This window comes from Camponotus vicinus, unplaced genomic scaffold (genome assembly GCF_025532165.1).
Source record: "Camponotus vicinus isolate PSW18456_S1 unplaced genomic scaffold, iyCamVici1.0 SCAF_4, whole genome shotgun sequence".
In the NCBI taxonomy this organism is placed as follows: Eukaryota; Metazoa; Arthropoda; class Insecta; order Hymenoptera; family Formicidae; genus Camponotus; species Camponotus vicinus.
The window spans coordinates 19,563,000-19,579,980 of NW_028141976.1; the positions used below are offsets into that span (position 1 = coordinate 19,563,000).

The 16,981-nt window shown below is 24.1% G+C and overlaps 2 protein-coding genes across 9 annotated transcripts in view; one reads left to right on the forward strand and one right to left on the reverse strand.

Annotated features, from left to right (window-relative positions):
• LOC145970871 (uncharacterized) overlaps positions 1-16,981 on the reverse strand; it is a 115,056-nt gene that overhangs the window by 25,970 nt on the left and 72,105 nt on the right. The gene's annotated exons all lie outside the window — the stretch shown is intronic.
• Positions 1,204-5,151, forward strand: LOC145970570 (uncharacterized). The gene is made up of 8 exons (XM_083097434.1): positions 1,204-1,500; positions 1,893-2,012; positions 2,307-2,473; positions 2,751-2,992; positions 3,082-3,314; positions 3,418-3,777; positions 4,296-4,426; positions 4,702-5,151. The coding sequence occupies exons 2-8, from the start codon at positions 1,943-1,945 to the stop codon at positions 4,966-4,968; spliced, it is 1,470 nt and encodes a 489-aa protein (XP_082953560.1). The 5' UTR covers positions 1,204-1,500; positions 1,893-1,942; the 3' UTR covers positions 4,969-5,151.

The window sequence follows — 16,981 nt, forward strand, 5'->3', positions numbered from 1 at the left end:
AGTGATATATTTATTTGTATACAATATATAACATTAAGTTTATGCATTAACTTATTTATAGCAAAAAAATTTTTGATAGTACAAAACAAAAATAAATTGCGATCAAATAAATATATCCTTCATATTATATATGACATTCAAAATACTGAAAACTATTTTCTTAATTCAAGAAAATATAATAAGAAATTATTTATTTTTTTTTGCATTTAGAAGTTTTTTTATACTATTAAAGAAAGGTAAAATCTGATGAAATAATTATGTTCTTTATATCAATTTTCGATTTACTATACTGGAAAATATTTCTTTTACAATGTAAAAAAATATAAAGAAAAAATAAAAAATTATATATTACTAAATAATTTTTTTAAACAAATTAATTATTCAAATAACACACATATTGTTTTGAAAAAATACTATCCATATTATATAATGAAAATTTTCTAGCATCAAAGAATTATAATAACAAACCAGAAAAATATTTAATACAAAAAAGAAAGAACATAATAATAAAAGCTTAATATGTTTTATTTCATATATAAAAATAGTTTTTCTCAATTTAAGAAATACTTATTTTTTAATCTTAGTAATAATTCCTTTTAAAAAATAAATTATGTTCATGTTTGTTTAAAAAAATATTTATTTACATATTTATTTTATTAAAAACGATTTCTCTAAAGAATCAAATCTTTCTTATTACAGCGTATGTTGCATCTATCAAATAAGGTTTTTGCGTCATAAAATATTTTTTAATACCTAATAAGCATTCATTTTGTAATATGTTTCTCTTATATATGTTTATCATAAAAAAATATTGTTTAAATACTAATAATATAACTAAAGAAATATTATTATTGAATATCTTTTTTCAATTATATTTTTTTTTAATTATATAGTAAGTCTATCATAATATTTATGTGCATATGTATGTATGTATATATGTATAAACATATATATATATATATATATATATATATATATACATTTATTTATTTCTTTATTTATTTATTTATTTATTTATTTATATATACATGTACATTCAATTAAAAATACATTTGCTTAAATAAAAAAAAGAAATCTCTAAAGATAACATTAATTATACATGCACGAAAATGTATTTTATTTTAAGAAAAGAAATTATTTATTATTATTACTCATAAATTATTACTCTTATGAAAAAATGTAATTAATAACTATCAACGCTATTCGAATATCCCGCTGAGAATGGCGCGTATATTGCGTAGAAAGCGCTGCGATTTTGCGGGGAACAATCGAGCGGAGAAAAACAAACGCGAAGCACGAGTTGATGGTGTGATAGTGATACGTGAGTGCGGCAGAGTAAAGACAACGCAATAAGACAAAAGACTGTTTGGATTTGTCTGTACTTCGTGCTGAGCCGGCATACGCTGCTCACACAATTAGTTACTTTTTCATATAAGTGGTTTTTCGATAAGTTATTTTTCAATAGAAGTTATTTTTCTATATCGAGGGCCAGTTTTATATGTAAGTACACGTGCTTTTTACATAAATTGAAGAAAAAGTTTCGTATCAAGCTAGCGCCAGACTGCATAATTTGTAATTCTTAATTCGTTAAACAATATATACGGGCTTACATGCATCTTGACACATAATATAATAGAATAAATTAATTCTCGATGATTTATGTCTTTTCAGTTTTATAAAAAATCATTTGCTTAAGATCAATACAAATGATGTCTCATAAATAAAGAATTGATAAATTTTCTATCGACACTTGACAAATTTGACAAAAACTATTAATTATGAATCAAATTGCGAATATGTGCTAAATGATATATATTTGTTTATTATTTAAGCTTACATTCATAACACAAAGAATATAATAAATAATTAATAATATTTTTGTTGTAATATAGGTAAACGAACCAAATAATTCCAAATTGATAAATTATATTCATTGTAAATTATGGAAGACGAGGAAGTAAAAAATATTTTACTTGATTTAAAACTAGAAGAGTATATTGAAACTTTTAAAAGTAAGTAATCAATGCATGTGCGATACTATGTATGTATCTACATATTAACACACATTTCAATTAGTTTTTTAGATATTTACAATTTTAAAAGAAATAAATTTTATTGATATAATACATATTTCTTTTAAATATATGTTTTTATGTATTATCTTTAATTATTATTATTTTTTATTATTATGTTTTATGTATATATTTTTTTTCATGGTTTACAAATTGCAATATACTTTAATAAATTGAGTTAATAAATTGTGATATACTTATACATATATATATGTAAATATGTAATATTTTTAGAAAACAAAATTACTATTGACATTATAAAAGAATTATCAGAACAAATGATATCAGAATTGATTCCTGCTATTGGTCCAAGAGTAATATTTTTATCATATTGGAGAAAACTTAAAAATGAAAATCCTTTACGTTCCATTGAAAATGAAAATATTTCGCCTAAAAGAAACGTGAGTTTAGAATGATTATTTTTTACTAAACTCTGCTGAAAGTTTGTTGTGTACTTCTCATGTATACTTCTCTTTCATATCATGTTATTTGATATCTTGTTTTTTTCTTTACTTTCGTCTGTTTCTTTTCTCTTTTTCTTTCTTTCTGTTACCTGTGGCAGGCGTTATATCTTTCAATTTATTGACGAGTTATATATCTTTATTTGTACATATATTTTATATTCCATGTTATATTACAATTATGCATATATATATAATTATTTGTTATTTTTTGAAGAAATTTGATTACGATACCGAAATTACTAGTAATTCAGATGAATTTGAACTTTCACAAAAAGATTATTCAAATATGCAATTATTTGGAAATTCACGCTTACGAAAAATAAGTGATATTCTTAAGGAATGTGCTCAAGGCCAACGCATATTAAAAGTATATGTAAGAGAAAAAGAATTAACAGAAAAACATAGAAATAAAATATGTGATATGATTATCACAGACTTAGAAAATCGTCATGAACGGTATAAATTTTTGTTTTGCTTTTATGTAAAATATTTGACTTTTATGAATATAATTGCATATAAAATTGTTTATTATTATGTACCTTTAGATTAAGAAATGAAACTGCGGAACAAATTGCAAACATGATTGTTGCTGAGTTTCCAACAGAAGTACCTAGCACTTATTATGTTCCGCCTATAAAAAAAAAAGATTCTCTCTTATATAAATCTATACCAGCACGTGGAAAAATAATTACTATGTGGAGAAATCGTAAATTTTCAAATAAAAAATTAGAAGGTTTAATGAACGTTACAGCAGGAACTTCTAATAATTCTACAAATGGTAAAATCATTATAAATAAATTTAAATAATATTTTCTACATTTCATTATTGTTTGTATATTGTATATGTTTATATATTTTATATTTGTACACATATTTTATAGATGTAAATTTAGACAAGACTGAAATAGAAAGTATTGAATGGTTAAAAAGACATCAAGCCCCGTGGGAACTTGTAGTTCAGCACTGGAGTAAAACATTTAACATTCGTAGTAAAAACATTAAAAGCTCTAATCAACGTACTTTAATTGATATTTTCACGGAATGGCCTATTTTAAAGCATCCGAATGGCTATTTTTTAATAATCGAAGATTTCAAATGTATGAATTTATCTAAGGAAACGTTAAGTATGGATAAATGGGAAAACTTTTTCCAACGAATAAAAAGTTGGACACCACTATCTCATAAAGATGACACAGTCAATATTTTATTTGAAACATTAGAAGACAATGACATTGCTGATGGTAAAGAAATCTTTTATCAATAATATTTTAATAATATTATAATTTTTCTTATCTTTATCTTATTCTTTGTTTACTTATCTTATTCTTTTACTTATCTTATTCTTTCTTTATTTTTTTCTTATTTTAATATCTATATTATAACTGATAAAATATTTGAATAAAATACATTTTTTAAAATAATAAGTTTCTTTAAATTAAGACAAGTATTTTAATAATTATGCTTTGTACATATATATTAACTTTTATCTAATATTAAGCATTTATGCGAATCCTAAACAATAAAACATTATGTAATCTTTTTTTATGGTTTTATTTTATTATATATTTATATATTATATATTTTATTTTTATTTTAATTTAACATTAATTTGTATGAAATCCGAAATTTTGTTCACAAATTAAATTTTCATCAACTTATTTGTAACTGTATATGTATAATCTCTTAAAAATATTTACTTAAGTTTTCACAAATGGTTTATTACATTATTTTATTTGTTACATTTTTCTTGATTATTTAGATTCGAAAATTGCTTTGCAACTTATGATACTATCGCATTTAATCCCTCCTAAAACAATGAAAAGATGCAGTAATAAATTTTGGAAACCATCTATATGGAACGCAAAGGATAGCATGATAAAACATGCAATAGTTAGTATCTCATAGTATTAATAACTATAACTTTATCATTTATTTATTTATTTATTTTTATTTGTTCATTCACTTTAAGTTTAATATTGTTATTTTTAAATTTTGTTATTTATTTTTTTATTATTATTTTATGTTATTTATTGTTTTGCTAATTTTTTAAATACTTTAAATTATAATTTTATATCATAAAAAAGCTGAAAATTATGCAGGAATTATAATTATCAATTTTGTTTTTTTTCTCTTTATCCTTTTTTAATGTAATAATAATTTTATAGATTCCTGGTGACGTGACGAGACTTAGAGAGGATACGATAAAAAGATGTAAAGAATTGAACCTCACTATTCAACCTTATATAATTATCGTAGGATCTTCATTGAAGGAGATCAATAAATCATATGTTTGCATTGATGACATTTTATACGATACTTCTTCCACTGTGGAAGCTGTTGATATCTGTTTTAAAACATTTCATGTTCTTCAACTATATTATCCAATAGCAAGTGAACACTTATGGTTACTAAATACAAAAATGTATTTATAAATTTGCAACCAAATGGGACAGCATTATTCCAAATATTGAGTATATCATTAAAAAGTTTGAAAACGATACCTCTGATAAATCATCTGTAAGTCATAATTTACATTAGTATAATTCTTCTTTTCATTATTGTTCATTTTTACTTTAATATTAATTTAAGAATAACATTTAAAATGTTTCGTTGCATGTTTTGTTCCCGTTTATTGTTATCCATAAATTTTTTGATGGCACATATAAAACTAAATCATAAGTCACGTATGCATTGTGAAGTTAAATGCAATGTTGAAAACTGCTTTCAAATATATAATAATATGTATTCCTTAAAAAGACATATATTATCTAAACATGTAAAACGTCGTAATGATTTAAAACTTATTCGTGAGAAAAATATTTTGCAACAAACAAGTAGAAATATTTTACAACCTATTTTAAATAATACAAACAGTATTCTTAATGTAGAATATAATAACATTATTAGCCAAATCTCAAGCACTTTTGATGTAAATAATGATAATTATATGTTTGTATTCAAAGAAAAACTTAATGAGTGTGTTACTCATTTTGTAGCAAAACTGTATGCTTATGGTACTATGAATCGTACCATCATTCATGATATTATTTTGAGTACTTCTTCATTATACAACTTTTGCTTAGAATTTATAAAATTAAAATATGGAAAAATAGATGAGTTGTGTAATATATTGCAAGTAATAGAAAAAGCATTTGAAAATTTTAAAACTGAACATTTAACATTTCAATATTTCCAAAAAATAGGATGTTTAATATTACCGTCAACCAAGAAAATACATTCATCTTTAACTTTTGGTTTATTTGATCGATTTACAAGATCTACAATTTGTCATAGAAAAATAACTATTGTACCTCTAAAAATAGTATTAAAAAACTTTTTAGAAATTCCAAATGTTTTTTTTTCCATAACTGAATATATCGAGCATTGTAAAAAAAATGATTCTATTATCATTTCAATAATTCAAAGTAATTTTTGGCAATCAATTGAAAAAAATAGTGAAGGAAAAATAATTCTACCATTAGTCTTATTCTTTGATGATATTGAAATAAACAATCCTCTCGGCTCACACAAATGCATAAATAAATTAGGTGCAATATATTGTTCAATTCCATGTCTACCTGATGAATATGCAAGTAGACTAGAAAATATTTTCTTAGTTCAATTACATAATTATATAGATCATAAATTTTTGGGAAATAAGATATTTAACCATGTAATTGATATGATAATAGATTTGGAAACAAATGGTATAAATATCACTATAAATGGAGAAATACAAACAGTATTTTTTGTATTGTGTTTTATAGCAGGAGATAATTTAGGATTAAATACAATATTAGGTTTCTCGAAAAGTTTTAATTCATTACACTGTTGCAGAATTTGCAATGTTTCTAAAACAGAACTTAAAAAACAAGTAAAAGAAAATGTTGATATGATAAGAACAGTAAACAATTATGAAGTAAATGTAGTAGGAATTCAAGAAAATTGCATTTTTAACATTATCCCACATTTTCATGTGACGGAAAATTTCTCTGTTGATCCAATGCATGATATATTCGAAGGTATTTGTCGTTATGATATTGGAAAAATTTTAAATACTTTAATTAATAAAAAAAAATTTTTTACATTACATGTTTTTCATGAAAGGATTCGATTTTTTAACAAACATTATTTTGGTGAAAATATTCCTTTGATAACATTAGATTCCATAGAAAAAGAGCTCATTATTATATCAGCTTCTGAAATGAAATATCTTATTCTGAATCTCAATTTATTTATTGGAGATCTTGTTCCACTCAATAATGAGATTTGGGAATTATATTTACTTTTAAGACAAATTGTATGTATTGTAATTTTACATGCTCTAAATGTACAAACTATTGACTTGGTTGAAACACTTATTTCTGAATACCTTTCTCTACATATAAAGTTATTTCCTAATTCATTAAAAATTAAGCATCATAATTTATTGCATTATCCGAGAATTATGCGAAAATATGGACCTTTAAAGAGTATGACATGCATCCGATTTGAAGGAAAACATAAACAAATAAAAGAAAACAGCAAAATCTGTAAAACACGAATAAATCCGTCGTTTACACTCGCTTTAAGACACCAATTACAGCTTTGCTACAGATTTTTTTGTAATCAAGGCTTTGAAGATCATATATGTTTTGGAAGTATTACTTCAAAATTGAAACTAATAGATAACTATGAATGTTTTAAAAACCTTTTGCCTTCTGATGATTTTAAAGATTATAATTCTGTAAATTGGATAACAATAAATGGGACAAAATATGATATTAATTCATTGATATGCTTAAATATAAACGACATTGATCCCGTGTTTGGAAAAGTTAAACATATTATTATAAGTCCATCAAAAAATATTTATTTTCTATATATTAAAATGATAACTGTATGTTATTTTCATCATCTTAGTGCGTTTGAAGTAAAAGAAACGCAAGAATGGAATTTTATATCTCAAAAAAATCTTGCAGATTGTGAAGTATACTATGTTCAACATATGTCAAATATGAAAAGTTACATTCCAGCAAATTTTTAAAATACGTTTTATTTTAATATAAATAATTAATACAACAAATATATATAATTAGTTATTATTTTTGTAGGCCAAATTAAATATATATGATGTTGGGTTTTTAGATTAAGCAGATTTACTTCGAAAGTTATGATTTATTTTTTTTATATTATAATTATCTTTATAAAATTAATAATTTAATTTTTTTAAAACAAAACATGTTTTATTTTAAAAATTCGACATTTTTGTGTTCCTTTATTAACGAATAAATACGAAAAAATATTAATTTTATACGTCGTATTTATATATATAGTTTATTATATAATTAAATATTATATTAATTTTTTAAGAGAAAACAAATAAAATACGCAATTAATATATTTGTACTTTTCATTAAAAAAAAATAAATATTTTTTTCTAATTGACTTTTTTATTTGTAGTTCATAGTTATACGTGCACATACTATGTATATATATATATATATATATATATATATATATATCCCATTACACAAAGCAACAGTAACATAAGATCAATGCTATAATTTTTAACTCAACAATGTAATTATAATATGACATACCTTGCACATAACTGTTAATTTGGTGAATAAGAAGTTGATGAATAACATTGTTACTGTTATTTGTGTTACTGTTATTTTGTGTTTAAATATATGAAAATGAGATATGTACATATACACATGCGCATATATACGCACATAAATATTGCGTAGACATAATAGTTGAAATAGTGAAGAAATAATAATTGAAGAGTGTGTGTGTGTGTGTGTGTGTGTGTGTGTGTGTGTGTGTGTGTGTGTGTAGATATATATTTATTCTTCAATTATATATTAAATGAGATTTATTTTTTAAAACATTAATTGCCTTGCTTTTCATGAAATATATATGCAAAAAATATTTATTTAAAAAATAAGAATTTATTCTTTCAAATAGGTTTTTTCTACGATTAAGGAAATGAGCTTATAATTAGAAAGAATAGTTTTATATGTAAAGGAAAGCATATTTTATACTACTATTATGTTGCTTCTTCGTTCTATTAAATATTTTTCTAATTTTTTATTATGATTCTTCAACGTGAAAAAAATTTTTATTATACTACAGATACCATTTCTCGATTTTAAAAGAATATTTGTATTATTTAAATAATTATTTTGTTTACATTAATTATTTAGTAATTTTTAATATTATATAATTTTTTCTCTCATCCTTATATTTTCTTGCAATAAAAAAATACTCTTTAGTATCTTGAATTTTGATTTTAATATTAAGAATATATTTATTCGATTGCAATTTATCTTAGTTTAATAATATAAAAAAATTTTGTTATGCAGATAAATAATTTTGGTTTTGTCATTATATTTCCTTGCAATTAAGAAATATTTTCTAGTGTCTTGAATGTCGGATTTAATACGAAGAATATATTTATTTAATCGTAATTTTTCCTTGCTTAATGATATCAAAAAATTTTTTAATGCAAATAAATAATTTTGGTTTTGTCATTATATTTCCTTGCAATTAAGAAATATTTTCTAGTATCTTGAATGTCGGATTTAATACGAAGAATATATTTATTTAATCGTAATTTTTCCTTGCTTAATGATATCAAAAAATTTTTTAATGCAAATAAATAATTTTGGTTTTGTCATTATATTTCCTTGGAATTAAGAAATATTTTCTAGTATCTTGAATGTCGGATTTAATACGAAGAATATATTTATTTAATCGTAATTTTTCCTTGCTTAATGATATCAAAAAATTTTTTAATGCAAATAAATAATTTTGGTTTTGTCATTATATTTCCTTGGAATTAAGAAATATTTTCTAGTATCTTGAATGTCGGATTTAATACGAAGAATATATTTATTTAATTGTAATTTTTCCTTGCTTAATGATATCAAAAAATTTTTTAATGCAAATAAATAATTTTGGTTTTGTCATTATATTTTCTTGCAATTAAGAAATATTTTCTAGTATTTTGAATGTCAAATTTAATACGAAGGATATATTTATTTGATCATAATGTATTTTAGTTTAATATAGTATAAAGATTTTTTTTAACATATGTAAATAAATACTTAACTTAAGCAAACAAACGTTTTAAATACAAGTAAATACGTGATTAGTACCCACCGAATAAATAGCTTTCTTGAGTTAACTAAAATTTTTTTATTTCAAGATAATTTTTCCCTCAGTGTAGTAATCATTTCACAATCGCAACAATTATTCGTCGTAGAATCTGGAAATTTCAACTCGAAATTAATTTCTATTTATTTATCATTTGGTTTATATTCGAAGTTATTATATAATATACACTGCATATTTCTTCATACAGTATTATATAAAATATAATAATATTTATATTAATTATGTCATAATAATGTCATAATGTCATAATTATGAATAATAATATTTATACTTATATTAAATTAATTATGTGCAATAAATTTATATTTTTTAATCATTATTATGTTTTATTGTCATCATTTAATAATTAAAAGAATATATATATATATAAAATAAATTTTCGTTATAATTTACCATTCATAATTTTAAAATTTAATCGAAATTTTGCATTATTATCAGATAAAAAATATTTAAATTATATAACTTTCAAAAATTCCTAGATTTCTTGCTATCAATTACGAATCAATTCTTCATCAGCAAGAGTTAACACATTAATCTTTTATATCCTTTTGTAACATGGCTTCCTACGTCACTTTCTCCGACTAAAGATAAAATTTAATAACATCATTTTAGTCTCAAAAAGAAAAAAACAAGGAAAGTTTTCTAAAATCTCGAACAAAGTCTGCCAATTCATCAAGTAATTCAACGATCTGCTACTTTCTAAACTTTCGTTATTTAGTATTTTATTTAGTATTTTATTTCCACATAATCGATTATTTGCAGCAAATGAACAGCAAAGGAGCTCATAACATTCTTTCTCAATGTGTTTTGTCGAGTGAATACACGTTGCAGAAATGTAGGCCTCGGTCAGATTATCAAGATTATTTGCGAAAGTTTAAAATATCTTAATTAAAATTCAAGAATGGCATGAACTATGATAAAAATCGTAAGAACATATCATTTCATCTCGTGCAGAATATCCGATACGAATTTTTTTATGTACATTAGAATAATTTTTTTAAATGTTTTATATTTAAAAAATCATGACAGGCTTTCCATTTTTACATAATTTGTTCCTGATTTTTTTCTTAATATAAATTTAACAGGGATTGATTCCGTCAAATTCAAATCAATATAAAAATTAAATATAATTCTTCCGCGCGATTTATTTAAGTTTATCATTATCATAATATTCAAATATTTTAATTTAAGGAAAACTATAATTTTAATACACACACACACACACACACACACACACACACACACACACATATATATATATATATATACATTACTGCTCAAAAGTATTTGGCCACCCTTAATTTAAAAGAAAACTCGAAAACGAAATTGTGTCTCTTGCCTTTCATCGATGTTTATTGTTTATGCGCTAACGGAAAGTCGTTCTCAATAGCTATATTATAAATATCACTTCATGTTTATTAACAGATAGCTACAAAGCCAAATAAGGTATTTATGGCTCTTTTCCTAGAATGAATACTTTTAAGTTTTTACTACAAAGGCGCCTGTTTCATGGAATTTTTTTGTTTATTTTATATTTTAGAATGTAACGGATATATAGATATATAGATATATATATAGATTTGCGTCAGTTATTTGCTGCCATTTGAACAGAAAACACATCTCTTGACGCATATTTTGCAAAAATAATATATAGATAGAGAAGATATAGATAGATATCTAGATAATATATATATAATATATAGATTAATATAAATGAATGATTTTTATTTATTTATAGTCATTTAAACACAATTTACCTAGGTGGCCAAATACTTTTGAGCGGTAGTGTATATATATATATATATATATATATATATATATATATATAATAATTTATATAGTAATTTATAATAAACATTATTATAATTTATAATATCATAGAACATTGCAAGACGCGAATCATTTAATTCCTTCTACTATATAATATAATTCGAGAATATATATATATATATATATATATATATATATATATATATATTCATATTCATATTTTAATCATATTTTAAGAATTTTTTTTATAATTAGCAGCTATCAATTTTTGGATATGAATTTATGGACATATATAAGTTAATATAATAATTATTATAATTTACATAATTATGCATATAATATTATTATGTGAATTATAATAATTATTATAACAACTTATATATGTATATACATAACACATTCAAAAATGGATAGCTGCTAATTATAAAAAAAATTCTTAAAATACGATTAAAATATGAATATGAATATTTTTAAAATATAAATATGATTGAGATATGAAGCATTTATAAAGTAAATTTCAAAAATAGAAAAATGCAATTTAATTTATGCATTAATCATCAATATTATAATAGTTTTCGTATAAAACAGAAAACAATTGCAGGAAGTTGAAGCGGCATAAATACTCTGTTTTATAAGGAAACTTACACACTTGAAGAATTCAAGACAATGTCTGCGGTGCAATGTCGGCCGTAAATGCACGTTTGTCGCGTAAACAAGTTCTTAGTTACACGCCAGTCGCAGCGATTGCAACGCGGACTTATGTGCACTTGCCAGGACCGCGTGCATACACGGCATGCGTCACGTGCAGAAGCATGCGGCGCGGCATGTCTTTAAGCGAGGTAAAGAAGTACAGCCGTAGAAAATGAAAGTTGAGATTCCACGACGTTTCGTAACCAGGGTCACGCTTAGAAAGGCGCGACGCTATAGGTATTTAAGACACTAGGTATTTAAGTCCTACGATCGGTTCGAAACCTATATTCAAGTGTTATTAATCTTTATTAAAGAATTCTGTAAATTAAAACGGATTATTTGTGTGTGTATGTGTGTGTGTATATATATATATATTCTTTAATCTTTAATATATCTATATTACTTTAATATTATATATATATATGTGTATATATATATATATATATATATATATATATATATATATATATATACACATACTGTGTTTTCTTTACACCAATTGATTCCTCTCATTATTTTGTACGTAAAAGTATTAAGATAAGATAATCGAAAAATGAATATTTTACAAGATATTTTACGATTTATGTAAAATTAAGAAATTATGTCAAGCCTCATAACTCAAAAAGTACTTAACGAAAAGATACTTAATTATAGTGTTTTGGAAAGCTCTCGAGATAAGCTACAAGAATATGCAATGACAAATAGTAGGTTCCATTTAAGAAATTGAAGGTGACCTTCATGTGACCTTCAAATAACTCTTCAAGGTCAAACCAATGGTACCATCTTATGGCCCCCTCGAAACCATACAACTTTTGTCTGAAACATTTTTGTTTGCTGGGCTTAGTTTTTGAGATATTTTACTGTCCAAGTTAAAATGGGACACCCTGTATAATATTAAAGTAAAATTATTAAAAAAATTGACAGTAGATACGTTATATTGAAACAAATAATTGAAAATGCCTCCTGTGATTTTTAAATATTGAGAAGAAAATTGTGATTTTAGCTAAATATATTCTGCAATTATTCTCATTTTAAAATATAAATTTTTTATTATATGAAGTATTGTGTGTGTATTATTTTATTTTTAATTATATAAAAATAATAATTTAGTATTAAAATATCATGAAACGAAGAAATTATTATAATGCAAAAATTTTGCGAGAATATTTATATTTTATAAAGTGAAGTAAGATATATTAGTATTAATTATACAAACTTGCAAATTTTGAAAAATTGAACATTAAATTTAAGTTTTTTAAACTATTAAATACAGCCATTGAAAATGAAAGTTAAGAGACTATTATATATCACAGAAGCATGATCATCTGTCAGTGTAAAATTTGCAGACGTTCATATCAGTTTAAGGTTGGTCAAGTCATCAGATAGCACATGATACTAAAAATTTTATAATATTAGAAATACTAGAAATTTAATTGTAAATTATTTCAATTGAGAATAAAAATAGTCATCTAGCTTCAAATGTACATTAAATGTAAAAGTATAAGTAATAGTGATAGAAAAAACAGATTGATAATATGTTATTAATTCTTGCATGAAAATTGTTTAGTCTCAGTGTAAGTAATATATATTTCTTTCACTAATTTAATTGGATTAAATGTTTAAAGAAAAGTCATAAGTTTTAGGATATGAATTTGTTTTATAAATATATTTAGTAGCTTCGCGTTTCATAAATGATTTGTAAAGATGCAATGCTAAAGAATTATTTTTTAAAAAATTAAAGAAAATTACAATAATTTATAAATCTTCATTTAGATTATTAAAGTATATAAATTACAGTAATTCATATATCTTCATTTAGATTATTAAAAGAAAAAGAAAAAGCTCTTATTTTCATTGTTAATTTAAAAAAAAAGTATAAATTTAGATAAAGATATTTTTACAACGATATCATATTATAACTTTCTCTAGTTTTCCAATTTAATTAGTGTTTATAATTAACTATTTCAATATATTACATTACATTACATTACATTATTATATTACATTTTATCAATATATTACAAATATATTTCCATTTCGATAACTTAAGTGAAAAAATTTCAATTGCATTTGCTGCTATTTTTTTATTAGAAATTCATTTAATTAGCGCATAATAATATTTGAAATTAGTTTGAGGGAGCAGTAATTTATCCGTATGTCCAGTTTGTCATCCGCAAGCTGTCCTCTTACGTTCAAAACATCGGTTTTCTAACGGTCTCACCGAATGATATAAAATCGGGGATCAGTCCTTGTGCCGTTTTCAGCATGGAAATGATGATGTGTTGAGCATTATCGGCATTTTCGAGAGAGAAACCACGCTATTGAATTTGTTAATTACCCGTCATCTATGATGAGCGTCTTTGAAAGCCCCTATGCGACTTATCTTGCTTATTAAACTGAAAATTGATTAAATTATGCGAGCCAATATATATTTTAATTATTTCAAAAAATAGCTGATAAAAATTAAAAATTCAAAAAAACTATTTTTTCTTATCCCAGATTGTACTTACGCTATCAAATAATACGCTACAAATGCATACAATTATTTACAAATATAAAAAAAAATCTTCTAAAACTATAAGATTTAAAAAAAAACATATAATAAAAATATAAGCTTATTCAAATTTCAATCATAAAATTTAAAAAGTTAAATATTTTTAAGGAAGAATATATCAAGAGAGCAGAAAAGTGATAAAACTGATTATAGTATATTGTATGGCTATAAAAAATTCTTATAAATAAATGTAATTATACATTTTTTTAATTCTTAATTATATACTCAAAAAATCAGAGACATCAGAAGTAGCTTTCTATAAATATAGTTATAGATATAGCTATAAAAGATATTCTTATAAATATATGTAATAATAAATTTTATAAATTCTTAATTTGTATACTCAAAAAATCAGAAATATAAAATAATCCCCTCAAGAGATATCAGAGAAATAGTTTCCTATTTAATAAAACGATATTATGCTACTTTCTCCATCGCTCGAACCGGCCTTGGCAAAGTAAACTAGATTCATTTCACGATATATTTCTCTCGATTTATTACGATCGATAGTCAATCAGTTACAGTTAATGTGCGCTTTATATAAACTGTCAATGTTATCCGTGGATGCGTACGTGGCTTTCATAGAAAATTCGATGTTAAAACGGTCTAAAGATATTCGTTAAATCAATTTATACTGTAATATCGAGGAATTCTATTTAAGCATATAAAAATGGAAATCAATTTTGAATAACAATTAATTATAGTGTATATAAATTGTTTGTATATATAATATTTGCATGATGGATTCTGTCAAAAGATACATTTGCAAAGACTTAATTTTTTTTCAACATTAAAATATTTTTTATGTATTTATGTCTTTGTGTTACGTATATGCGATTACAAAAAAAAAATAAATCCATGAGATTTATTCAGTCGATTATAATCCGTAAATTTATAAAAACTTAATCTATTTAATTAAAAATTATTTAATTAAAAATTATTTGGCGATGAAATGCGTAAACAATATAACAAATTTATCTGTGAATAAATCCGGTATTATGTGTGTGTGTGTGTATGTGTGTTGAATAACTAATGAAATATTCTTTAAGTTAAATCGATTATACGGTTCACCGCATTGAACTGTTTCATGTTTACAATTTAATTCCAACCTTTTATCGTTCTATCAATTGTTTATTTCGAAAAAAGGGCATTATAATTAACACGAAAAATCTTTCAACAATAGTAGATTTTACAGACATAATATTGTTTTATGATTAAAATTTATAATTTAAAGCACGAAATTATTGAAAACAGTGAAATAATCTAATATATAATATTTCGATTATTAATATTTCAATTTGTTTATACAATGTTTCCCACTGCAATGAATAATGGCAAAAGTAGTCTATAGAATTTGCAATATATTTGGGTAATATGGCATTTGCATAATCTTAATCAGTCATGAAATATTTAATTATGTATTTTACAATTTATGCTATTATATTTGCTTTGGCATATTGCGCGTTTCATGCCCATAAAATTTACAATACAATTATAATCAATTCATGCATTTGAGTGTCTTTTGAGTCAATCCAATCTATTTTTGAAGCAACTTTTCATTTACCATGCGCATTAGCGCGCGAAACCATTCGCGATAAATCGCATGAACGATTTACACCGAAACTCCACGTAAATCGCTGGATTGATCGAATTTCAGTGACGGTATTAAATCGATTACACACTCCGTCGCAGCGCCACGGTTGGTTCATGGATGTTTGGACGGGCGCGAAGTATTCCCGACAGGCATCTTGCTCGCGCACAAAGCCAGGATAATTCCAACCCTTCCAGCGTGGACGAGCTGAATGGCAAAGCGAGCCGACTGAGATCCTTGGTCGGTGCGGGTCGGGAAAACTTGATCGCACTTAGGCGGGCCTTCGAGTCACACAGCCGGAAACGATCGCGTAATAATGACCCGTTTTGTCTCCGCGCTTATCAGCCTCGTCCAGATCTTCAACTTGGAAGTCGCTTGAAAGCGCTCACGGTGCATTGCCTTGACGAGTATGTAATAATGGCTCGCGACTGCCGTTAACTACGACGTACGAGCGGTTTCCCCGGTATTTTATTCTGCCGAGAGGAAGGCAGAGAAAGCAAACAAGCATATTTTTCACGATGGTAGGTAAAGATGAGAGACAAACGCAAAAAAGAATTAACAAAATATCGGAAGTAATGCGTAATTAATTTTAATTGCCTGGCGCGTTACTATTAATTATTTTCTTGACGTGCGCTTTGACAATTCACAGGAAGGGTTCTTAACAAGGACCAGTCGG